Source organism: Lolium perenne, chromosome 4 (genome assembly GCF_019359855.2).
Source record: "Lolium perenne isolate Kyuss_39 chromosome 4, Kyuss_2.0, whole genome shotgun sequence".
In the NCBI taxonomy this organism is placed as follows: domain Eukaryota; kingdom Viridiplantae; phylum Streptophyta; class Magnoliopsida; order Poales; family Poaceae; genus Lolium; species Lolium perenne.
In genome coordinates this window covers 390836552-390863745 of record NC_067247.2, presented here as the reverse complement: position 1 = coordinate 390863745, position 27194 = coordinate 390836552, and the positions used below count along the sequence as shown (strand labels likewise).

General features: G+C 41.7%; 1 protein-coding gene across 1 annotated transcript; it reads right to left on the bottom strand.

Moving 5' to 3' along the window:
* Positions 1-24970: 24970 nt before the first annotated feature.
* Positions 24971-25628, bottom strand: LOC127349290 (uncharacterized). The gene is made up of 2 exons (XM_051375038.2): positions 25335-25628; positions 24971-25230 (listed from the first exon to the last, which is right to left on the bottom strand). The coding sequence occupies exons 1-2, from the start codon at positions 25624-25626 to the stop codon at positions 25217-25219; spliced, it is 306 nt and encodes a 101-aa protein (XP_051230998.2). The 5' UTR covers positions 25627-25628; the 3' UTR covers positions 24971-25216.
* Positions 25629-27194: the final 1566 nt, after the last annotated feature.

The window sequence follows — 27194 nt, the reverse complement described above, 5'->3', positions numbered from 1 at the left end:
AAATATGTTGTGCTTAAGTTTTTTGAGCTCACTGTCCTGCACATATTAACATGTATTTGTGCTAGTGGTATATTTATTAATAGGAGAAAATCATTTTATGGGATGTTAACAGTTCTATGATGCCTCTTAATAATTTGTGCCAGTGTCCATCCATGTCGATAAAATAATTTCTCATGATTTTGAAAGGTTAGATAGCTTTGCTTTTGCTTATATCTGTGCCCTATAGCTTATTTAGTTGGAGTGCTTGATTGCTTGTGCTGCTTTTCAAAGGTGTGTTGCAAGCTTTCAGTACTTTTAAGTACTTGTTTAGTTTACTAGGTGCTTTTTGAGGTTTGATTGTGATGTTTATCCTTAGGATCAAATGAGGATAAATACAATCTCTATAAACCACCAGATAGGTTGTAGACATTACTATGGCTATGTCTCCATTTGATCGTAATGAGTACCCTAGCGATATTGGTTAGGATATTATTACATTAAAACAATTATGCTTCTGCGTTGTTAACTTGTTAATTTTTCAACTACAAATGTATATATTATTTTAATTCATTTTGCTTTAATACATCGACTTCAGTTTAATGTGGATATGTGTGTTAAATATGCATCAACATAAACATTTTTTCTCGGACTGTTCCTTGTCACTTCAAGGCTTGACTCGACTACGTACTTTCCCGATAAGTGGCTACCTTCTGTGGCCGCATGCCATAGGTTTGATCTTTTCCTGGTGAAAAGAGAAGATGGTATATGCATAAGAGACCCCTTCTGGAATTCGTTCTATATGCCACACAACATTGCTCTCCATGACGTTGTGACCTTCACATTAATCAAAAAATCTGAGGAAGATTATGAAGATGAGGAAGGATCCGATGATGATGAGGATGAGGAAGGATCTGAGAAAGATGTGCAGGAAGAGATGCCTCTTGACAGAGCTGAGTATGTGTTCACAATGAAAGCACATGCCATGAATGGTGACATCAAAAATTTCATTATATTCTTGGTATGTGTGCGGTTTACCATCAAATATATGTATTGACTGCCATCTGGAATCATGCGTGTTTTACATGATTTTCTTTACCAGACGTGGATTCTAGCATTAGATAGGCTTTTTAAAGGAGTGTGTGTCTTCACAAATATGTATCTCATTATTGTGCCAGTCATATGTGCCATTACTTTTGAGATTATGAAGGAAGTAAACATGCATAGATTGCTATATGCAACAAGAACAAGCAAGAAAAATAATATGATGTAGCAGCTAGTTAGGTAAGTTGAGTGTAAGTTCACTCAATATGTACCATATTTCCATGTATTTACAAAAATACCACGAAACTTTCAAAACAATATCACTATCGGCACTTGGGTACTCCACGGAATGCCAATATGATACCAGCTTATATCGAATTAATATCTTTCATTTTACAATGGCATTTTTGTAAGCATCTTTGTGCCGATAATTTGAAGGCAGGGACTTAGTTGCATTTAGTGTGGAAGGTGGATCCTCCTCGGCTCCTCTCCTTCTCTAACCTAACATGAGTTGCACCAAGCACACAACGTCAACTGGTTCATCCATCATTACAACTTCCTCTTGCTTGGTACCCACTAGCCTCTCCTCCTTCCGCACAACGTTTATGTAGTTGTTTGGAATTTTCATGATATATTCTAAATAAATAATTACTATTCTATTTTGGGTCCGTCGTCAAGTGTGTGTGCAAACATGGCAAACCAATTTGACTAACCTACTAGGCCATCTGGCTTCTTCGATTACCCAACTTGATTTTCCATCGCCTGCTACTACTATATAAGGCAAAGGGATAGCCCTAAGATTTTATTGGGATGTGTGGACTGTGTCACTCCATAACGGATGACTATTGAGGAAGCTAATTAACACACCCTCATGTGAAGTGATAAAAGTATTCTTGCATCCAAGAAGATCACGAAATTCAGTGAAACTCAATCACTCTCTTAATCTCTTGACAAGAGGACCTCTAATGAAAAGCAACTGAAAAAAGGAAAATAAATTCTACTTTCTTTATTTGCCATTTGGTGATGGTAGTCACCGGTAGCTTCTTTTTCACCATGGAGTAAATCTTGGCACCCGGATTTATGATTCGTATCATCTTGAGGTTGCGGAGCAGTTTTGCAATCTCTGAATCTTGTCCTTGCTCCCTCTTTGAACAAGCATCTGAATACTCTTTCACTCACGCGCACACAAACATGAGTTAGACAAACATACTTTTTTCGATAATGGGCGGTTTTATTACTTGAACAGACAAACATACTAAGCAGTAGAAAAAATAGCTAGTCAGGGCAATTGAGTGTGGGTTAATTCGATATATGTCATTGCTAAAACTGATATGAGCTCTAGGACGGCGTTAAACACTATCATTCTTGCCCGAAAGATTATTAGGATATGATCGTTGACAAGGCACCCGTAGGCGACGCGGACGGCGATCTCGCCGTTCCGTCCCCGGAATGGATCGGTTTTCATCCTCTTGACGGCTTGAGTCTCCGATTGCACAGACTTGATGATATGTTGTCATTGTGTTTCGGGGTCGGTGACCGTCGTAACGATCGGCGAAGACCTCCCGAATAGAAGTAGATCTTTCGATGAAGTTGAAGCTGTCGATGCTTTCCGAGTCGCTGTCCAGATCGGAATCCGTGAACGACCCAAAAGACATCCCGCCGAACAGATCGGCGAGATCTCCGCCGGCGGCGGGCTTGACGTAGCTTGCCGATGATGTTTCCTCGTCGCTTGACTTGATTGACGACGATGATCCCGAGAAATCGGAACCGCTAATGGTTCCGAAAAAATCGGTGCCGCTAGGCGATGTGATCCTTCTCTCCCGACGCAGAAGTGGAAACTTCCGAACGTCATCTCCATTGGCTTCTCCAGATAGGCATATGCATCCACGGGGCAGGAGGGTGAGGAACAAAATCAACGAGACCAGCTTTGATCTGTTTACCTCCGTCTATCGCGTTGCTTGCCACTGATGATGTCGACGATGTTGAATGTGCCATCGAGATCAGCTCCTTGTCGCCTCTAATTCCCACGGACGGCGCCAATTGACAAGGTATTAACTTGTCAATGCCTACAAGTTGTAGACTAGGGTTTCGCGGAAAGTAGAGGGCAAGTAGATCTCGAAGGTTTCAGCCGAAAAAGTGTTCGACTGCTAAAAACTAAGGTTGTGTTGACAATGAATCGATCCTCTCTTTCTCCCTCGACTACCCCTTATATAGGAGGCGGAGCCGAGGGTTTTGTGATGTACAAGTTACAAAAAGCGGGAGACCCTTTGAGTTCGTCCCGTATAGTTACAAGTCTATATTCCTAATACATCTCTATCTTCCATATTTGACGCTTTATTGGGCTTCCGGGCTTCGTAATCTTCGGGTCGTGGGCCTTCAGTAATCTCCGGGTACATTCTTCGGCAGACCCATTTGGGATACCTATGTCAGTCATGGATCCGGCGCCGGCGTGCAAGGGCAGGTTCTGGGCCATCTCTGAGTCATCAGACGAGGGATCTGACGGAGAGGATGACGGAGAAGCATCGGGAAATTCTCAAGTTTCTTTCAGGTATGTCTGCAGGTTCCCTTCGCCGGTAAGTGGTCAAGATCTGCAGGATTCTGCTGGTGTGCTACAGCGTGCGGCACATCGAGCTCGTCATCAACTTCTGCAGAAGGAGGCGGCGATCGTTTTTGTATCGCCGGTGAGCAATTCATCGTAGGATGATTCTGGTCGTCTGGATGTCAAAAATCAAAAAAAGTTCAAACAAGTGATCCATCCAGTTCTTGGGGATGCTCAGGTCCACGATCGACCGACATGTTCGAATTTGCGGGCCTGCGGGTCGAGGCAAGGTGATCATCGTGGTCCCCTGGCTGCTGAGCTAAGCCCAAAAGGGAGACATGATCGTATGCATGCGTATCGGCAAGCGTAGGCTGCTGCTGTTCCGAAACCTAATCTAGTTGCTGGACGTGCATTTCGGCATCTCCTCGGATACACCTGGCGCCGCAAAACCCTGGTTTCTACCAAAGAATCGCGGCTCCTAGCGGCGATGATGAATCGTGGCTCTGGTCGGGCGCCAGGCCGAGGTGGAGATGGAAGGGGACGCCAGTTCCAGAACGGCGGTAATGGCCGAGGCGGTGGCCGTTACTCGGGCCCTAATTCCTTCACAAGACCTCGGAATTATGTCCAAGGTGAATCAGTTGGATCGGCTGCCCGGGATGATCATGCTGGTGATCGTTATCAGGACAACGCTGGAGATGGTGGAGGCTTTGGGAACCCCGGTGGTTTTGGAAACTTCCACCGAGGATCTGGATATGGTTTCAATGCTCGTCGTTTCAATAATCGGTACCATTGCTAGGGCACTTATCATCAACGGAATCAATCGTCTGTTGGAGGATACGGAGGAGTGACTGCTCGGAACAATGCAGGGGTTGATGGCGCTCGTCGAGAGGGGGGCATAGACCAGGCTTTGCTCCAACAGACAGTGCAGACCGTTGTTGCAGCTGTGACAGCAGCTTCACATAAGGCTGTCAACCAACCTGGTGGGAGCACAAACTTGGAAGGGCATGTACCAGTACCTACACCCCAAGTTGTCATACAAGCTGATACGGGTCCGGTAACCTCGGTGATGCAACCTGGCAATACAAAAGGATGGAATGCTATGGTGCAGGACGGTGCAGCAGTGGCTAATAAAAAAAAGACTGGCAGTTGTTTCCATTGCAAGCAACCGGGCCATTATATTGATGATTGCACGGTGCCAATGTGTGACATTTGTGAATCCATAACTCATGCTTCCAATGCTTGTCATTTACTACATGCTCCAAAACCTACAGTGACTATGTATGGGTATGCCAATGAGGCACTTATGTTCTTTGAGGTTCCTTTTAGAGGTACTTATAAGCCAAAAGTGGAGAATGCAAAGCTGGCTAAAGTGACTATACAGGGAGAGGCCATGACTATTTCAAAGATAGTTGAGCAGGTGAAGTGGATAGTTCCATCAGAGAATTTCCAGTGGGAAGTTACTCATTTCCATAATAATGTTTACAAGGTGAAGTTTCCTAGCAAAAATGAGGTGCGAAGAATGAAGAAATTCAGAACATACCAGGTGCCAAACCGTGAAACACATATGGAATTTGATGAATGGTCAGTCATGGAGGAGCCTACTTTTATGTTACCAGAGGTTTGGTTGAGAGTCACTGGAATTCCTTCCGATGTGAGAAATGATTACATTGCTTTATGGGCTCTAGGTTCTCTTTTTGGGAAGACAATGGAGGTGGATATGGCTTTCACAAGGAGGACCAAGATACTAAGGTTGAAGATTGGGTGTATGGATGCATCACTTATTCCAGATACTTCTGATGTGTACATCTCAAGAGGGTTTTTCCGTCTAGCTTTTGAAGTGGAGAAAAAGAATTTAGATGCAGAAATAGACATGGCCGATGACCCTCAAAATGATGGGAATAATAATGGTGGGGATGGTGGGAATGAAGAAGATAGAAGAAATCAGAATAGCAAGGATGATGCCACACATATGGAGGTTGAGCAAACAATGAACCCAGGGGAAAATCAAGGCCAAGTTGGTGGCAATACATATAATACAAATTTTAAACAAAATGATTTGATGGTTACTTTTGGGACTCTTCCTCCATCTCCGATAAAAGATGATGTGAGTTTGCCATGTGTTTTTACTACTGAAGTTGGTTCGGTTATTACATTAGAGGAGACAGGAAAAAATTTGAGTAAAAACAGAGCCCAAAATGGCATTCTACATCAAATTCCATTTCAGGCACAAAAAGACAGAAAGGGGTCTGATTTTGAGGAGGATATGTTGTTGGATCTTGTGCCAATCATTGGGGACAAAGTATCTACCTTGAGCGTCGAGCCTGTCTAGCTTTTGGTTGTGTCTGGGACCGCGGTGGAGCCGACAGCATCCCCATCGGCGCTTGTGCAGGGAGGCCTGCGCGACAGCTACCAAGTGGACGCGGGGCGCCTACCAGAGGGCGACACGCGGACGCCGCGGGGGGCTTCCGATGTCGGATCCCGTGTGGCCATGTTGTGTGCGCAGAACGCCGGATTCTCTATACCGCACAATGGTGCGGTTGGTCCTATTACTGAGGTATGTTTGGACGAAAATATAAATGTTCATCTTGATTTAATTCGAACTTTTGATAATAATTTACCTAATATTAATGCATAGTTGGGTGAGAAGCTCGCTGGAGCTCCTGGTGGGCATATTATTGATGAGACAAATGTGGTTAGCATGGTACTTTACGAAAAAAATCAATTATCTTCACATGATCCATTTGATGTTTCTAGTTTTGATGAATCTCAAAATGGTCAAACAAATGTTCACATGCTCGATGGAGCAGCCAATGGTTTTCAGAGAAGGAGGCCGAAGGATGTATCTATGCCGACCGAGGAGGAAGTAATTGCTTTCGGTGGTATTGCTCCTACCATGGCTCGCTCCAGTGTACATCTGCAGTGCAAGGATAATGCTGATGATGAGGTCATGGACAAGGCTAGGAAGTTAGCTCAACAACGCATGGCCCCTATGGTGACAGGTACGAATAAATCTTCCAATCTCTCTTTTATTTTAAAGGATAGTGCGGAGATAATAGGGCTAGCTTCACGTTTAGGGGTTTCTTTGGGAAAGAATGTTCATGAGGCTATGCAAACAGTAGATAGTCTTAAAAAGTAGAAGAAATCCGTAATATTCAATACCTACAGAAGAATATTGATTATGTTATCGAAGGGGATAATGGTCCCTCAAACTTAGTTATGACTAATGTGTCAGCCCTATGTGAAGATCTTGTTGATGATGATAAGGAGATTAGTGATGTAGATGATCTAATAGGGGACCCTCTACCACCTATAAAAGAAAAGAAGGTAAGGCAAAGAAAGGTGTATGATCCTTCTAATATTCGTAGAAGTAATAGAAAGAGAGTTAAGAAAATTTATTAAAATGCAGAATTTAAAAGGTATGATATGGAATGGAGGTGGTTTTGGTGATACGGCTAAACATCTTTTTGTTAAAAATCTATTAGGGAATATGCACCTAATTTCATTGCTTTGCTGGAAACAGGGAGATCAAAATTTACAATTCCTTTTTAAACCAGTTAGCCGGCCCTTTTAATTTCTCTTGGTTTTGTCTACCCCCTCAAGGGAGGTCTGGAGGAATCTTGGTGGGAGTTAATTCTGACACTATTGATGTACTAAAAGTTACCACTGGGAACTTTTGTGTATGGATGCACATGAAATGTAAGAGAGATGGGTTTGAATGGAATTTTGTGCCTGTCTATGGGGCTGCCCAAGATGCACAAAAACCATATTTCCTAGCCGAGCTAGTAAGGATGTGTGATAATCAAGATCTCCCTATGATGGTAGGTGGTGATTTTAATATCATTAGGGAAAAAGAAGAAAAAATGATAATTTTAATGCAAGGTTGCCTTTTATGTTGTGATCATTCAATCTCTCAACTTAAGGGAAATTGCCCTTTCGGGGAAACAATTTACATGGGCTAGTCGAAGAGATAATCCGACCTATGAGAAGTTGGATAGAATTCTGACCACAATGGATTGGGAACAGAAATTTCCATTAGTGTCGGTGAGAGCCTTATCTAGGACAGGGTCTGATTCTGATCATACTCCTCTCCTAATAGACTCTGGAATAAAGGCGCATAATGGAAATCAACCCAGATTCTCTTTTGAGCTGTTCTGGTTCAGACAAGAGGGTTTATATGAGATGGTATCAAAGGAATGGAATTCTATTAGTCGTAGTCCTATTGGCGATGGCAAAATAAGATTCGACATTTGAGACGATTCTTAAAAGGTTGGGCTAAGAGTATGAGTGGTAATTATAAAAAAGAGAAAGAGAGACTAATTGCTCTTATAGATGACCTTGATCTAAAAGCAGAAAATACTCCTCTTTCTCAAGTCGAAAGGACTACTTTGAAAGATGCGAATGAAAAAATCACTAAGCCAAGGAGAGATGAGGAGACCAAATGGGCTCAAAGAGCGAAAGTAAAACACATTCAACAAGGGGGGGAGTAATACTAAGTATTTTCATCTAATTGCTAATGGAAAAAAGGAAAAAGAAAATATACCAACTTGAGCAAGAGGAAGAGACTATTGTTGGTGATTGATACGTCCATTTTGCATCACTATTTTGTATTATAATTTGCTGTTATTCATTGATATATTTCATATTTGGAGATGATACTTATGTTATTTCATCTATTTTGCATGTTTCATGATTATTGAGGGATCGCGCACCGGAGCCAGGATTCTGCTGGAAAAAGCGTCGTCAGAAGGCAATATTTTGGAAGATCAACAATTGCCAGAAATTATCTGAAAAATCCTATTTTTCCAGAAGACGAAGGGAGCCAGAAGGAGGAGCCGAGGAGGGCCGCCGTGGGCCCACCTCGTAGGCTGGCGCGGCCCAAGGCCTGGCCGCGCCGCCCTGTGAGGAGGGGGCCCACAACCCCCTCTGGCCCCCTCTCCTTCGCGTACATCTTCGTCCCGAAAACCTAAGCTCCAGAGAATAGTCGCGAGGAGTCACAGCCGCCTCTGCGGGGCGGAAAACACCAGAGAGAAAAGAGCTCTCCGGCAGGCTGAAATCTGCCGGGGAAATTCCCTCCCGGAGGGGGAAATCGACGACATCGTCACCGCCATCGAGCTGGACATCATCTCCATCACCATCGTCATCATCTCCATCATCATCACCGCCATCTCCACCGCTGCACCTCGTCACCGCTGTAACAATTAGGGTTGAATCTTGATTGTTTGATAGGGGAAACTCTTCCGGTATTGATCCCTACTTGTTATTGATGCTATTGGGTGAAACCATTGAACCAAGGTTATGTTCAGATTGTTATTCATCATCATATCACCTCTGATCATGTTCCATATGATGTCTCGTGAGTAGTTCGTTTAGTTCTTGAGGACATGGGTGAAGTCTAAATGTTAGTAGTGAATTATGGTTGAGTAATATTCAATGTTATGATATTTAAGTTGTGGTGTTATTCTTCTAGTGGTGTCATGTGAACGTCGACTACATGATACTTCACCTTTATGGGCCTAGGGGAATTCATCTTGTACTCGTTTGCTAATTGCGGGGTTGCCGGAGTGACAGAAACCTAAACCCCCGTTGGTATATCGATGCAGGAGGGATAGCAGGATCTCAGAGTTTAAGGCTGTGGTTAGATTTATCTTAATTACTTTCTTGTAGTTGCGGATGCTTGCAAGGGGTATAATCACAAGTATGTATTAGTCCTAGGAAGGGCGGTGCATTAGCATAGGTTCACCCACACAACACTTATCAAAACAATGAAGATTAATCAGCTACATGAAGCGAAAGCACTAGACTAAATCCCCGTGTGTCCTCAAGAACGTTTGGTCATTATAAGTAAACAAACCGGCTTGTCCTTTGTGCTAAAAAGGATTGGGCCACTCGCTGCAATTATTACTCTCGCACTTTACTTACTCGTACTTTATTCACCTGTTACACTAAAACCCCCTGAATACTTGTCTGTGAGCATTTACAGTGAATCCTTGATACGTCTCCGACGTATCGATAATTTCTTATGTTCCATGCCACATTATTGATGATATCTACATGTTTTGTACACATTATATGTCATATTTATGCATTTTCTGGAACTAACCTATTGACGAGATGCCGCAGTGCTAGTTCCTGTTTTCTGCTGTTTTTGGTTTCAGAAATCCTAGTAAAGAAATATTCTCGGAATCGGACGAAATCAACGCCAAAGATCTTAGAATCCCCGGAAGCATCCAGAACACCCGAGAACCGCCAGAGGGGAGCCCTGGTGGGCCCACACCTGTGCCTGGCGCGGCCAGAGGGGGGGCCGCGCCGCCTGGTTGTGTGGGCCCCCCAGAAGCCTTCTGACGCCTCCCTTCCGCCTATTTAAAGCCTCCGTCGTGAAAACCCTGATACGTTCGATGAAACCCACAGAAACCTTCTGTAGCCGCCGCCATCGCGAAGCCAAGATCTGGGGGACAGGAGTCTCTCTTCCGGCACGCTGCCGGAGCAGGGAAGTGCCCCCGGAAGGCTTCTCCATCGACACCGCTGCCATCTCCACCGCCATCTTCATCAACGCTGCTGTCTCCCATGAGGAGGGAGTAGTTCTCCATCGAGGCTAAGGGCTGTACCGGTAGCTATGTGGTTCATCTCTCTCTCTATGTACTTCAATACAATGATCTCATGAGCTGCCTTACATGATTGAGATTCATATGATGATGATTGTAATCTAGATGTCGTTATGCTAGTCAAGTGAATTTTACTTATGTGATCTCCGGAGACTCCTTGTCCCACGTGTGTAAAGGTGATAGTGTGTGCACCGTGTGGGTCTCTTAGGCTATATTTCACAGAATACTTATTCACTGTTATGAATGGCATAGTGAAGTGCTTATTTATATCTCTTTATGATTGCAATGTGTTTTGTATCACAATTTATCTATGTGCTACTCTAGCAATGTTATTAAAGTAGTTTTATTCCTCCTACATGGTGTAATGGTGACAGTGTGTGCATCCGTGTTAGTACTTGGCGTATGCTATGATTATGATCTCTTGTAGATTATGAAGTTAACTATTGCTATGATAGTATTGATGTGATCTATTCCTCCTTTCATAGTGTGAAGGTGACAGTGTGCATACTATGTTAGTACTTGGTTTAGTCGAATTGATCTTTCATGCACTCTAAGGTTATTTAAATATGAACATTGAATTGTGGAGCTTGTTAACTCCGGCATTGAGGATTCGTGTAATCCTACGCAATGTGTTCATCATCCAACAAGAGTGTAGAGTATGCATTTATCTATTCTGTTATGTGATCAATGTTGAGAGTGTCCACTAGTGAAAGTCTAATCCCTAGGCCTTGTTCCTAAATACTGCTATCGCTGCTTGTTTACTTGTTTCTTTGCGTTACTACTGCTGCGTTACTACTGCTTGTTTACTGTCCTGGGCAAAGCACTTTTCTGGTGTCGTTGCTACTGCTACTATTTATTCATACCACCTGTATTTCACTATCTCTTCGCCGAACTAGTGCACCTATTAGGTGTGTTGGGGACACAAGAGACTTCTTACTTTGTGGTTGCAGGGTTGCATGAGAGGGATATATTTGACCTCTTCCTCCCTGAGTTCGATAAACCTTGGGTGATCCACTTAAGGGAAACTTGCTGCTGTTCTACAAACCTCTGCTCTTGGAGGCCCAACACTGTCTACAAGAATAGAAGCTCCCGTAGACATCAAGCTATTTTTAAAGCGCCGTTGCTGCAGGAGGAAAGGTAAAAGGCACTCATACTCCGGTTCCAGGTAACGGTACTTTTCTGGCGCCATTGTGTTTGTGCTCAAAGCTATTTCCTTTAGATCCTGCAATTGCAACTTTTTGTTTCTTGTTTACACTAGTAAGGCACAATGGAATACAACTATGAGCTTTTTGATTTATTTCCTAAGTTAGGACATGAATTGTGTGATGCGAAAATTAAAGAACCTATGGAGCCTCAATTGCATGCTAGTAGCAATGTTATTAGTATGAACGCAATCACTGCTAATGCTATGAATAAGTCTAAGCTTGGGGAAGCTAGTTTATATAAAAATAATCTTTTTTGCTCTTCAGCTTTTGAAGAAATATTTTGCTCTGATAATGCTTTATCTCCCATATGCGATAACTCTAATGATGCTTCTGATATTTTAAATCCACCTACTGCAAGTACTTCTTTCAAGATACCCATGAAAATTATTGAACGTGTTATGGATAACCGTTATGAAGGGGATGGAACTGTCCATCCTGGAGATCATTTACTGTTTTTGCATGAATTATGCGGGTTATTCAAGTGTGCAGGTATCTCTATGGATGAAGTGAGGAAGAAGCTATTCTCTGTTTCATTGCCCTGGTAAAGCGGCGCATTGGTATAAATTGTTGGAGAATAGTCATTCTCTTGGTTGGGAGGAAATTGTATCTCTCTTTTACTCTAAATTTTATCCTCCTTATGAAGTGCATATTGATAGGAATTACATTTATAACTTTTATCCTCGTGATGGAGAGAGCATCTCTCAAGCGTGGGGGAGATTAAAGTCACTAATGCTTAAATGTCCCATTCATGAGCTCCCCCGTAATGTTATTGTTAACAATTTTTATGCGAGGCTTTCAGGACAACACAAGGACTATCTGGATGCCTGTTCGGCGGGATCCTTCACAAGCAAGGAGGTTGAAGCTAGGTGGGATCTTCTTGATCGGATTGAGGAGAACGCTGAAGGATGGGAGAACAATGAAGGTAAAGAGTCAGGTATAAATTATGATTATGAATGCATTGAAGCTTTTATGGATACTGATAAATTCCGAAATATGAGTGCTACTTATGGTCTTGACTCTCAAGTTGCTGCAAATCTTTATAAAGCCTTTGCTTCTCATTTTGAATTGCCTAAAAAGAATTTTGATAAGTATCATGAACCTTTTAAAGAGGCTTGCATGAAGAATGAAATTGTTGTTAATGATTGCAATAAGCATGCTCAAATTCCTAAGAATGCTATTTCCTATAAGCATGTTAATTTTTGTGGAATGCATAGACCTTGTGGAATTAATCAAATCAAAGATGAATATTGTATCCATCATGCTAATTAAAAAACTAGAAAGTGGCTTAGGGCTCTAGATGATCTTGGTAAAAAAGTTTGTGCCCTCTATCCTTTTATTTGTGAAGTTTGCCATGAAGTGGGTCATTTTAATTTTCAATGCTCCTCCAATGATAATTTGAACCCAATGAGTGCTGCAAATTTGTATTGTGATGATGAAATTACTCCTAATCAGCATGATGAACTTACTTTATTTTTGGGGTGTGAAGAACTGTCGAGAAAAATCTCTTTGTTACATATGAGTGATCTTGATATTGATGATGTCCTGCATGGGTGTTTTTCTTATTGCATTGATAATAGCCATACAAATACTTACAAACAAAATATTTTAGAAGATGACACCTTGCCAAAATATGATAGGACCGCTGTGTGTTTTCAATTAATTAATGAAAAGGAGGGATCCTCCCAAGTTTCTTCTATTGTTTCTGAAAGTAAATCAGGTTATGCGGACAAGCCACCCTTCAATCCTCTTCCTCCTGAAGAAGGGAACGAGGAGAAGGAAGAGAAGAAGAAGAAGAAGAAGGGAACGAAGAAGAAGGGAACGAAGAAGAAGAAGAAGAAGAAGAAGAAGAAGAAGGAGAATAAAAAGAAAGAGGTAACGGCGTATCCCCGCGTGAATGAGATAACGCTAGGTAACCGTAAGTATGTTGCTCCTAATGATTATTGTGATAATGAATCTGAATATGATGATCTTCCTATGCCCTTTACATACATTAGCGATCATGATTTGAATGAGCACACTACTTTTGATATTACAAATCTCTGGGAAACTAATTCTGAAAATGATAATAATTGCCATAGTGTCAGTGCTATCCATGCTTCCTCCCATAATGATATAGAAAGCTCTAAGCTTGGGGAAGAGGTGTTTGAAAATCCTTTTGCTACTGATCATTATGTGTTTGATACATCTCCTTCTAATAACAATGATGGTATGGACACAGATAAACCAACTGTGAAAGATAACTATTCTATTTCTTATGATGACACTGTGCCTCCGACCTTTGATGATTATTATAAAGAATGCTATGATATAGGTTATAACTATCCTTATGAAACTTGTCATAGTTATGATTGGATTGCCAAAAACAATTCCCTTAATATGCAACTTGTTTACCATGTTCAAATTCTTGATAATAATCTTGCTCCAATTACTATTAGTGAGAAGAACTCTTCTTACGCCAAAATTAATGATACTTCTATGCATATGAACCATGATAAGAATGTTCTAAGTGATGGTTATATTGTGGATTTCATCAATGATGCTACTGAAAGTTATTATGAGAGAGGGAAATATGGTTATATGCATCTTAATAATAATAATAAGTTTCCCCTCTTTATGTTGAGAATCTTGAAGTTACTCCTGTTTTATCTTCCTATGCTTGTCACTTTGTTCTTCATGAATTCATTTGTGTACAAGATTCCTTTGTATAGGAAGTGGGTTAGACTTAAATGTGTTTTGAATTTGCTTCTTTATGCTCTCTTTTGCTTCAAATACTATTTCTTGCGAGTGCATCATTAAAACTGCTGAGCCCATCTTAATGGCTATAAAGAAAGAACTTCTTGGGAGATAACCCATGTGTTTATTTTGCTACAGTGATTTTGTTTTATATTTGAGTCTTGGAAGTTGTTACTACTGTAGCAACCTCTCCTTATCTTAGTTTTATTGCATTGTTGTGCCAAGTAAAGTCTTTGATAGTAGAGTTGATACTAGATTTGGATTACTGCGCAGAAACAGATTTCTTGCTGTCACGAATCTGGGCCTAATTCTCTGTAGGTAACTCAGAAAATTATGCCAATTTACGTGAGTGATCCTCAGATATGTACGCAACTTTCATTCAATTTGAGCATTTTCATTTTAGCAAGTCTGGTGCCTCTTTAAAATTCGTCTTTACGGACTGTTCTGTTTTGACAGATTCTGCCTTTTATTTCGCATTGCCTCTTTTGCTATGTTGGATGGATTCCTTTGTTCCATTAACCTCCAGTAGCTTTAGGAAATGTCCAGAAGTGTTAAGAATGATTGTGTCACCTCTGAACATGTGAAATTTTGATTGTGCACTAACCCTCTAATGAGTTGCTTTGAGTTTGGTGTGGAGGAAGTTTTCAAGGGTCAAGAGAGGAGGATGATATACTATGATCAAGAAGAGTGAAAGCTCTAAGCTTGGGGATGCCCCGGTGGTTCATCCCTGCATATTTCAAGAAGACTCAAGCATCTAAGCTTGGGGATGCCCAAGGCATCCTCTTCTTCATCGACAACATTATCAGGTTCCTCCCCTGAAACTATATTTTTATTCGGTCACATCTTATGTGCTTTACTTGGAGCGTCTGTGTGATTTTATTTTTGTTTGAGTTTGAATAAATTGGATTACATCATGCTTGTGTGGGAGAGAGACACGCTCCACTGTTGCATATGAACACATGTGTTCTTAGCTTTACTTTTAGTGTTCATGGCGAAGGTTGAAACTGCTTCGTTAATTTGTTATATGGTTGGAATCGGAAAATGCTACATGTAGTAATTGGTAAAATGTCTTGGATAATGTGATACTTGGCAATTGTTGTGCTCATGTTTAAGCTTTTGCATCATATACTTTGCACCTATTAATGAAGAAATACATAGAGCTTGCTAAAATTTGGTTTGCATAATTGGTCTCTCTAAGGTCTAGATAATTTCTAGTATTGAGTTTGAACAACAAGGAAGACGGTGTAAAGTCTTATAATGTTTACAATATGTTTTTTATGTGAGTTTTGCTGTACCGGTTCATCCTTGTGTTTGTTTCAAATAACCTTGCTAGCCTAAACCTTGTATCGAGAGGGAATACTTCTCATGCATCCAAAATCCTTGAGCCAACCACTATGCCATTTGTGTCCACCATACCTACCTGCTACATGGTATTTTCTGCCATTCCAAGTAAATACTTCATGTGCTACCTTTAAACCTTCAAAATGCTTCTCAATTTGTGTTAATGTTTTATAGCTCATGAGGAAGTATGTGGTGTTTTATCTTTCGATCTTGTCATTTACTTTTGACAGACTTTCACAATGGACTAGTGGCTTCATCCGCTTATCCAATAATTTTGCAAAAAGAGCTGGCAATGGGGTTCCCAGCCCCAATTAATTACAACTTGCATTAATAATTCTCTTCACATGTTTTGCTCTGATTCATCAGTAAGCAACTTAATTTTGCAAATAGACACTCCTCCATGGTATGAGATTGATGGTAGGCACCCGAGGATTCGGTTAGCCATGGCTTGTGTAAGCAAAGGTTGGGGGGAGTGTCACCCATGATAAAAACTAAAGTACATGTGTAAACAAAAGAGAAGAGGGATGATCTACCTTGCTGGTAGGGATAACGTCCTTCATGGGAGCCGCTCTTAAAAGTCTGGTTGATAAGGTAGTTAGAGTACCCATTACCATTCGTTGACAACAACAAACACCTCTCAAAACTTTACTTTTATGCTCTATATGATTTCAAAACTTGAAAAGCTCTAGCACATGATTTATCCCTGCTTCCCTCTACGAAGGGCCTTTCTTCTACTTTTATTGTTGAGTCAGTTCACCTATCTCTCTCCACCTTAAGAAGCAAACACTTGTGTGAACTGTGCATTGATTTTTACATACTTGCATATTGCACTTGTTATATTACTTTGCATTGACAACTATCCATGAGATATACATGTTACAAGTTGAAAGCAACCGCTGAAACTTCATCTTCCTTTATGTTGCTTCAATACCTTTACTTTGATTTATTGCTTTATGAGTTAACTCTTATGCAAGACTTATTGATGCTTGTCTTGAAGTACTATTCATGAAAAGTCTTTGCTATATGGTTCAGTTGTTTACTCATGTCATTACCATTGTTTTGATCGCTGCATTCATTACATATGCTTACAATAGTATGATCAAGGTTATGATGGCATGTCACTTCAGAAATTATCTTTGTTATCGTTTACCTGCTCGGGACGAGCAGGAACTAAGCTTGGGGATGCTGATACGTCTCCGACGTATCGATAATTTCTTATGTTCCATGCCACATTATTGATGATATCTACATGTTTTGTACACATTATATGTCATATTTATGCATTTTCTGGAACTAACCTATTGACGAGATGCCGCAGTGCCAGTTCCTGTTTTCTGCTGTTTTTGGTTTCAGAAATCCTAGTAAAGAAATATTCTCGGAATCGGACGAAATCAACGCCAAAGATCTTAGAATCCCCGGAAGCATCCAGAACACCCGAGAACCGCCAGAGGGGAGCCCTGGTGGGCCCACACCTGTGCCCGGTGCGGCCAGAGGGGGGCCGCGCCGCCTGGTTGTGTGGGCCCCCCAGAAGCCTTCTGACGCCTCCCTTCCACCTATTTAAAGCCTCCGTCGCGAAAACCCTGATACGTTCGACGAAACCCACAGAAACCTTCTGTAGCCGCCGCCATCGCGAAGCCAAGATCTGGGGGACAGGAGTCTCTGTTCCGGCACGCTGCCGGAGCAGGGAAGTGCCCCCGGAAGGCTTCTCCATCGACACCGCTGCCATCTCCACCGCCATCTTCATCAACGCTGCTGTCTCCCATGAGGAGGGAGTAGTTCTCCATCGAGGCTAAGGGCTGTACCGGTAGCTATGTGGTTCATCTCTCTCTCTATGTACTTCAATACAATGATCTCATGAGCTGCCTTACATGATTGAGATTCATATGATGATGATTGTAATCTAGATGTCGTTATGCTAGTCAAGTGAATTTTACTTATGTGATCTCCGGAGACTCCTTGTCCCACGTGTGTAAAGGTGATAGTGTGTGCACCGTGTGGGTCTCTTAGGCTATATTTCACAGAATACTTATTCACTGTTATGAATGGCATAGTGAAGTGCTTATTTATATCTCTTTATGATTGCAATGTGTTTTGTATCACAATTTATCTATGTGCTACTCTAGGAATGTTATTAAAGTAGTTTTATTCCTCCTACACGGTATAATGGTGACAGTGTGTGCATCCGTGTTAGTACTTGGCGTATGCTATGATTATGATCTCTTGTAGATTATGAAGTTAACTATTGCTATGATAGTATTGATGTGATCTATTCCTCCTTTCATAGTGTGAAGGTGACAGTGTGCATACTATGTTAGTACTTGGTTTAGTCGAATTGATCTTTCATGCACTCTAAGGTTATTTAAATATGAACATTGAATTGTGGAGCTTGTTAACTCTGGCATTGAGGATTCGTGTAATCCTACGCAATGTGTTCATCATCCAACAAGAGTGTAGAGTATGCATTTATCTATTCTGTTATGTGATCAATGTTGAGAGTGTCCACTAGTGAAAGTCTAATCCCTAGGCCTTGTTCCTAAATACTGCTATCGCTGCTTGTTTACTGTTTTACTGCGTTACTACTGCTGCGTTACTACTGCTTGTTTACTGTCCTGGGCAAAGCACTTTTCTGGTGTCGTTGCTACTGCTACTATTTATTCATACCACATGTATTTCACTATCTCTTCGCCGAACTACTGCACCTATTAGGTGTGTTGGGGACACAAGAGACTTCTTACTTTGTGGTTGCAGGGTTGCATGAGAGGGATATCTTTGACCTCTTCCTCCCTGAGTTCGATAAACCTTGGGTGATCCACTTAAGGGAAACTTGCTGCTGTTCTACAAACCTCTGCTCTTGGAGGCCCAACACTGTCTACAAGAATAGAAGCTCCCGTAGACATCAATCCTTCATCGAAACTGCTTGTCAACACCTTCTGCTCCTCGTTGGGATCGACATTCTTACTTATCGTAAATACTATGATACACCCCCTATATACTTGTGGGTCATCAAGACTATTTTCTGGCGCCGTTGCCGGGGAGTGAAGCGCTATTGGTAAGTGGAATTGGTAAGGAAAACTTTTACTGTTAGTGCTGATTTTATTTCTGCCTGCTGCTATAATTCATTATGGAGAGATCTTCTCTCAAATGCTTATTTGGAAAATCTACTACTACTGCAAAGGTAGTGGATAAGGCGCCAGGTGAGGAAGATGTTCCATACAAAATACCTATGAAAATTATTGAACGTGTTGTGGATAACCGTTATACAGGGGATGGAACTGTCCACCCTGGAGATCATTTACTATTCTTACATGAATTATGCGGTTTATTCAAGTGTGCAGGTATTGCTATGGATGAAGTGAGGAAGAAACTATTCTCTATATCGCTGTCTGGTAAAGCGGCGCATTGGTATAAATTACTGGATGATGGGGATTCTCTTGAATGGAATGATATTGTGCCCCGATTTTATTCTAAGTTCTATCCTCCAAGTGAAATTCACAAAGACCGGAACCGCATATATAATTTTTGGCCTCATGATGGAGAGAGTATTGCCCAAGCGTGGGGGAGATTGAAGTCTTTAATGCTCAAATGCCCCATTCATGAGCTTCCTGGTAATATTATTATTGATAATTTCTATGCAAGACTTTCTTTTCAAGACAAGACCTTGCTGGATACTTCTTGTTCGGGATCATTTACACGCAACAAAGAAGAGTTTAAAAGGGACCTTCTTAATCGGATCCAGGAGAATACTGAAGGATGGGAGAACGACAAGGATAGAGAATCAGGTATAAATTATGATTATAAATGCATTGAAGCTTTTATGGATACTGATAAATTTCGTAATATGAGTGCTACTTATGGTCTTGATTCTCAAGTTGCTGCAAATCTTTATAAAGCTTTTGCCTCTCATTATGAATTGCCTAAGAAGAATTTTGATAAGTTTCATGAACCGTATAAAGATAAAATTGATTCATCTATAAATAAATGTGTTGTAATTGAAACTGTGGATCATGTTATTCCTGAAGCTTATATTGAAAAAACTCCTTTCCCTGCTAAAATGAAGGAGTACTCTGTTATAAATAGTGCGGTTAATAAAAGTGAAAAGAAACCTATAGAACCTGAAGAGCAAATAAAAGTTGAACCCGCTATTGCAATAGTTAAAGATCTTGTGACTGAAAATGTGGAAGATGGTCATATTATTTTCTGTGAAGATGCTTCTAATATTGTTTCACATCCTAATAAGTCTAGGAAAGCTAGTGTTCCTATTCTCTCTGTTAGAATTGGTGATCATTGCTATTATGGTTTATGCGATATTGGTGCAAGTATTAGTGCTATTCCTTATGAGCTTTACACGGAGATTATGCACGAAATTGGTTCTTGTGAACTTGAAGATATTGATGTGATTATTCGGCTAGCTAATAGAGAAACTATCTCTCCAATTGGTATTGTTCGAGATGTGGAAGTTCTATGTGGTAAGATTAAATATCCTGCTGACTTTTTGGTACTTGGTTCTGCTGCTAGTAAGTATTGTCCCATCATTTTTGGTAGACCTTTTCTAAATACTTGTGGAGCTGTTATAGATTGCAAGAAAGAGAAAATTTTGACTAAATTTGCTGGTGAATCTTATGAGTTTAATTTCTCTAAATTTGCCAAAACCCCTTATAAAGCTGATTCACCTAATAATAATTTTAGGGTTGAACAGTGTGCATCTATTGCTCTTGATCCTAATAATCCTTTGCAGCAACATTTGGAGAATAGTGAGAGTGAAGTTTTTAGGGAAGAAAGAAATGAGCTTGATGAAATTTTCCTTCGTCAACCTATACTTAAACATGATTTACCGGTAGAAGATCTAGGTATAACATTGCCACCAAAAGAAGATCCTGTTTTTGATTTAAAGCCATTGCCTGATGATCTTAAATATGCTCATATTGATGATAAGAAAATATATCCTGTTTGATGGGGTTCGTAGCATAGAAAACAAAAATTTTCCTATCGCAAAGACGAATAAATCCAAGATCTAATCTATGGAACACCCAAGATCTAATCTACAAGATCGAAGCAACGAGATGGAGATGAGACTAACCCTCGAAGATTCCAAAGCCTACGAGATTAATCTCGTTGTTGGTGTAGACGATCGTCCCCGGTGCTGCAATCCGGCAGCACTTCCGTACTCGGTCGCGCGTACGGTGTCGATGAAGCTCCTTCCTCTCCCGTTCCAGCGGGCAGCGGAGGTGTGGTAGATCTCCACGGAATCCCAGCAGCACGACGGCGTGGTGGTGGTGGTGGAGAAGAGTTGCTGCAGGGCTTCGCCTAAGCCTGCACAGCGTATGGAGGTGGAAGAGAGAGGGGGCGGCCAGGGTTATGGATGGGGGGCCTTGGCCGGCCACCCCCTCCCCTCTTTATATAGGTGGGGGGTCGGCCTAGGGTTTCCCCTAGGGCCCACCTGCCCCCTTGGCCGGCGCATGGGGAGGGGGCAACTCCTCCCCCAAGTCTTCCCCTTTATCTCCTAATTTAAACAATTTATTTTAGGAGATAGATCTTATCTCTAATTTTTAAACCATTTAAATTAGAGATAGATCTTATCTCTAAGGGGGGCCGGCCTGGGCCCACATGTCATGGTGGGCTGGACCCACTATGCCATGTGGCGCCTATGTGGCCTCTCCCGGGGTGGTGGGCCCACTGGTGGCCCTCTAGAACCTTCTAGAAGCTCCGGTCAAAACACCGGACTTTCTCCCGAACCCCGGAAATTGACTTCCCATATATGAATCTTATTCTCCGGACAATTCCGGACCTCCTCGTGATGTCCTGGATCCCATCCGAGACTCCGAACAAAAACTTCGGACTCCAACTCATATTCCGAATCTACTTATGCGACATCGAACCTTAAGCGCGTCACCCTACGGTTCGCGAACTATGCAGACATGGTCGAGACTCCTCTCCGAGCAATAACCAATAGCGGGATCTGGAGATCCATAATGGCTCCCACATATTCAACGATGACTCAGTGATCGATTGAACCATTTACATACGATGCCAATTCCCTTTGTCTCGCGATATTTTACTTGTCCGAGGTTTGATCATCGGTATCTCCATACCTTGTTCAACCTCGTTACCGACAAGTACTCTTTACTCGTACCATGGTATGTGATCTCTTATGAACTATTCATATGCTTGCAAGCTAATCAGATGACATTCCACCGAGAGGGCCCAGAGTATATCTATCCGTCATCAGGATGGACAAATCCCACTGTTGATCCATATGCCTCAACTCACACTTTCCAAATACTTAATCCCACCTTTATTGTCACCCATTTACGCAATGACGTTTGATGTAATCAAAGTACCCTTTCGGTGTAAGTGATTTACATGATCTCATGGTCGAAGGATTAAGACAACTATGTATTGAAAGCTTATAGCAAATGAACTTGATGACTTGATCTTATGCTACGCTCATTTGGGTGTGTGTCCATTATATCATTCAATTAATGACACAACCTTGTTATTAATAACATCCAATGTTCATGATCACGAAACCATGATCATCTATTAATCAACAAGCTAGTTATACAAGAGGCTTACTAGGGACTCCTTGTTGTTTACATAACACACATGTATCAATGTTTCGGTTAATACAATTATAGCATGGTATATAAACATTTATCATAAACATAAAGATATTATAATAACCACTTTATTATTGCCTCTTGGGCATATCTCCAACAGTCTCCCACTTGCACTAGAGTCAATAATCTAGATTACATTGTAAGGTACCTAACACCCATGGCATTCTGGTGTTGGTCATGCTTTGCCCTTGGGAGAGCTTTAGTCAACGGATCTGCAACATTCAGATCCGTGTGTACTTTGCAAATCTCTACTTCACCATCTTCGATGTACTCGCGAATCGAATGAAAACGCAGCTTGATATGCTTCAGCTTCTTGTGTGACCTTGGTTCCTTTGCATTGGCGATGGCACCCGTGTTGTCACAATAAATGACTAACGGGTCCAATGCACTAGGAACCACACCAAGCTCAACAATGAACCTCTTCATCCATACCGCTTCCGATGAAGCCTCTGAAGCCGCTATATATTCAGATTCTGTTGAAGATTTCGCCACCGTGCACCGCTTGGAACTGCTCCGCCCATCGCCGCACCATTCAATATAAACATGTACCCAGACTGAGACTTAGAGTCATCAGGATCGGTGTTCCAACTTGCGTCGGTGTAACTAGTTACAACAAGCTCTTGGTCACCGCCATAACAAAGAAACATATCCTTAGTCCTTTTCAAGTACTTCAGGATATTCTTGACCGCTGTCCAGTGTTCCATTCCTGGATCACTTTGATATCTGCTGGTCAAACTAACAGCATGTGCGATAACCGGTCTAGTACACAGCATGGCATACATGAGAGAGCCTACTGCCGAAGCATAGGGGATCTTGCTCATCCTTTCTCTTTCTTCTGCTGTAGCTGGACCTTGAGTCTTACTCAAGACCTTACCTGGCAACATAGGCAAGAACCCTTTCTTGCTTTCATCCATTCTAAACTTCTTTAGAATCTTGTCCAAGTATGTACTCTATGAAAGGCCTATTAGGCGTCTTGATCTATCTCTATAAATCTTGATGCCTAAAATGTATGGTGCTTCACCAAGGTCTTTCATTGAAAAACATTTATTCAAATAACCTTTAACACTGCTTAATAGTTCTATATCATTCCCAATCAATAATATGTCATCTACATATAATATCAGGAACGCTACAGAGCTCCCACTCACTTTCTTGTAAATACAGGCCTCACCATGAGTCCGTATAAAACCGAAGTCTTTGATCACTCTATCAAAGCGTAAATTCCAACTCCGGGATGCTTGCTTCAGTCCATAAATGGAACGCTGAAGTTTGCATACCATGTCAGCATTTTCAGGATCGACAAAACCCTTGGGTTGTACCATATACAACTCTTCCTCAATATCACCATTAAGGAACGCCGTTTTGACATCCATCTGCCAGATTTCATAATCGAAAAATGCAGCTATTGCTAACAAAATCCTCACAGACTTTAGCTTCGCTACAGGTGAGAAAGTCTCATCGTAGTCAACTCCTTGAATTTGTCGGAAACCCTTTGCGACAAGTCGAGCCTTATAGACAGTAATATTACCATCAGCATCTGTTTTTCTCTTAAAGATCCATTTATTCTCGACAGCCTTGCGGCTATCAGGTAAGTCTACCAAAGTCCATACTTTGTTATCATACATGGATCCCATTTCGGATTTCATGGCTTCTTGCCATTTGTTGGAATCTGGGCTCATCATTGCTTCTTCATACGTCGCAGGGTCCTCATCATTGTTGTCCACAATCATGACATTTAGACAGGGATCATACCAATCAGGAGTGGTACGTTCCCTCGTCGATCTGCGAGGTTCAGTAGCTTCCTCGTTCGAAGTTTCATGATCATCATCATTGGCTTCCTCTCCTATCGGTGTAGGCTGCGCAGGAACTTCTTCCGGCACTGCGCTACTCTGATCTATGAGAGAAGGTTCATTAATCTCGTCGAGTTCTACATTCCTTCCAGTCACTTCTTTAGTGAGAAACTCCTTCTCAAGAAAGGATCCGTTCTTGGCAACAAAGATTTTGCCTTCGGATCTGTGATAGAAAGTGTACCCAATTGTTTCTTTAGGGTATCCTATGAAGACGCATTTCTCCGCTTTGGGTTCTAGCTTGTCAGGCTGTAACTTCTTTACATAAGCTTCGCAACCCCAAACTTTAAGGAACGGCAGCTTAGGTTTCTTTCCAAACCATAGTTCATACGGTGTCGTTTCAACGGATTTAGATGGAGCCCTATTTAAAGTGAACGCGGCTGTCTCTAATGCATAACCCCAAAACGATAACGGCAAATCGGTAAGAGACATCATAGACCGAACCATATCTAACAGAGTTCGATTACGACGTTCGGACACACCATTACGCTGTGGTGTTCCCGGCGGTGTCAACTGTGAAAGTATTCCGCATTTCTTTAAATGCATGCCAAACTCATAACTCAGATATTCGCCTCCGCGATCAGAACGCAGAAACTTAATCTTCTTGTTACGTTGATTTTCTACTTCACTTTGGAATTCCTTGAACTTCTCAAAAGTCTCGGACTTATGTTTCATATAGTAAATATATCCATATCTACTCAGATCATCCGTGAAGGTTAGAACATAACGATAACCACCGCGCGATGCTACACTCATTGGTCCGCACACATCGGTATGTATGATTTCCAATAAGTCTGTAGCTCGCTCCATTGTGCCAGAAAATGGAGTCTTAGTCATTTTTCCCATTAGACATGCTTCGCATCTGTCAAGTGACTCAAAGTCAAGTGACTCAAGAAGTCCATCGGAATGGAGTTTCCTCATGCGCTTCACTCCAATATGACCAAGACGACAGTGCCACATATAAGTAGAATTATCATTCAATTTCATTCGCTTAGCATTAATGTTATGAACATGTGTATCACTACTATCGAGATTTAACAAGAATAAACCATTCATCTCAGGTGCATGGCCATAAAAGACATTACTCATATAAATCGAACAACCATTATTCTCAGACTTAAACGAATAACCGTCTTGCATTAAACAAGATCCAGATATAATGTTCATGCTCAACGCAGGTACCAAGTAACAATTAATAAGGTTTAAAACTAATCCCGAAGGTAGATGTAGAGGGAGCGTGCCGACAGCGATCACATCGACTTTGGATCCATTTCCAACGCGCATCGTCACCTCGTCTCTTGCCAGGCTTCGTCTATTCCGCAGTTCCTGTTTCGAGTTACAAATGTGAGCAACCGAACCAGTATCAAATACCCAGGCACTACTACGAGAACCAGTAAGATAGACATCAATAACATGTATATCAAATATACCTTTCTTTTTGACGTGGCCGCTCTTCAGATCGGCCAAGTATTTGGAGCAATTGCGCTTCCAGTGCCCCTTCCCCTGGCAGTAATAGCACACAGTCTCAGGTTTAGGACCAGCCTTAGGCTTCTCAGGATGCGGTGCAACTTTCTTGCCGCCCTTCTTGAAGTTACCCTTGTTAGGCTTGCCCTGCTTTTTGAAACTGGTGGTCTTGTTGACCATCAACACTTGGTTCTCCTTCTTAATCTCTACTTCAGCAGATTTCAGCATGGAAAAGATTTCATGTAAATCCTTATCCATGTTCTGCATGTTGTAGTTCATCACGAAGTTCTTGTAACTTGGTGGCAGTGATTGAAGGACACGATGAATACCCAGCTGGTTAGGGATCATCATCCCCAAGTCATTGAGCTTCTTCGCATGCCCGGACATGACGAGCATGTGCTCACTAACGGAGCTGCCTTCTTCCATCATGCAGGTAAAGAACTGCTTCGAGGCTTCATAGCTCTCCACGGCCGCATGAGTCTCAAAGATAAGTTTGAGCTCACGCATCATCTCACAGGGGTCGTGGTGCTCAAAACGTTTTTGGAGCTCTGCCTCTAAGCTGCACAAGATGGCACACTGAACTTCGGAGTACCGAGTTGCCCGAGTCTCATAAACATTCTTTATGTCCTCGGACACTACAGGAGGTGGTGGGGGACCTAGCGGTGCTTCGAGCACAAATTGCAGGTTTCCACCAGTGAGGAATATCCTCACATGACGGAACCAGTCAGTGAAGTTGCTACCATTGCCCTTAAGCTTTTCTTTCTCTAGGAACTGGTTAAAATTGATGGAGGGGGGCGCCATGATCTACAACATATTTGCAAAGAGTTTAGACTAAGTTTATGATAAATTGAGTTCAATTTTAATTCTGAAATTAACTAGGTGAACTCCCACTTAAAACAACATCCCTCGCATTGTCTTAGTGATTACACGAACCAAATCCACTACACCAAGTCCGATCTTCACGAGAAAAGATGTAGCTTCAAAGGCGAACAATCAAAATGTTCATCATATCATTCATATGACTCATGCTCTACCTTTCGGTATCCCGTGTTCCGAGACCATGTCTGTACATGCTAGGCTCGTCAAGGCAACCTTGGTATCCGCGTGTGCAAATCTGGCTTGCACCCGTTCTATGCACATGTAGAGTCTATCACACCCGATCATCACGAGATGCTTCGAAACGACAAGTCTTAGCAACGGTGCATACTAAGGATGAACACTTTATTATCTTGATATTTAGTGAGAGGGATCATCTTATAATGCTACCGTCGCGATCTAAGCAAAATAAGATGCATAAAAGGATTAACATCACATGCAATTCATAATGTGTGATATGATATGGCCTTTCTTCTTTGTGCTTTTGATCTCCATCTCCAAAGCACGGACATGATCTCCATCATCACCAGCATGGCGTCAAGGTCAGTGGCGCCGCTTCATGGTTGTCCATCACTTATAGCTACTATAACAACTACTTGAAATAAAGCTATTACATGATGAATAGACACGCAGGTCTTTAACAAAAATTAAAGACAACCATTAGGCTCCTGCCGGTTGCCATAATACAATAATGAACATCTCATACATCAAATATAATCATCATCACATCATGGCCATATCACATCACCAAACCCTGCAAAAACAAGTTAGACGCCTCTAATTTTGGTTTGCATATTTTACGTGGTTTAGGGTTTTCGAGTAAGATCCAATCTACCTACGAACATGAACCACAACGGTGATACTAGTGTTGAAAATAGAAGTGCAAATTACAATCTTCACTATGGTGGGAGAGACAGACACCCGCAAAGCCACTTATGCAATACAAGTTG

Coding starts and splice junctions, on each gene's coding strand:
- LOC127349290 (XM_051375038.2), bottom strand. CDS start 25,626: ATGGATAAGGATTTACATGAAATCTTTTCCATGCTGAAATCTGCTGAA.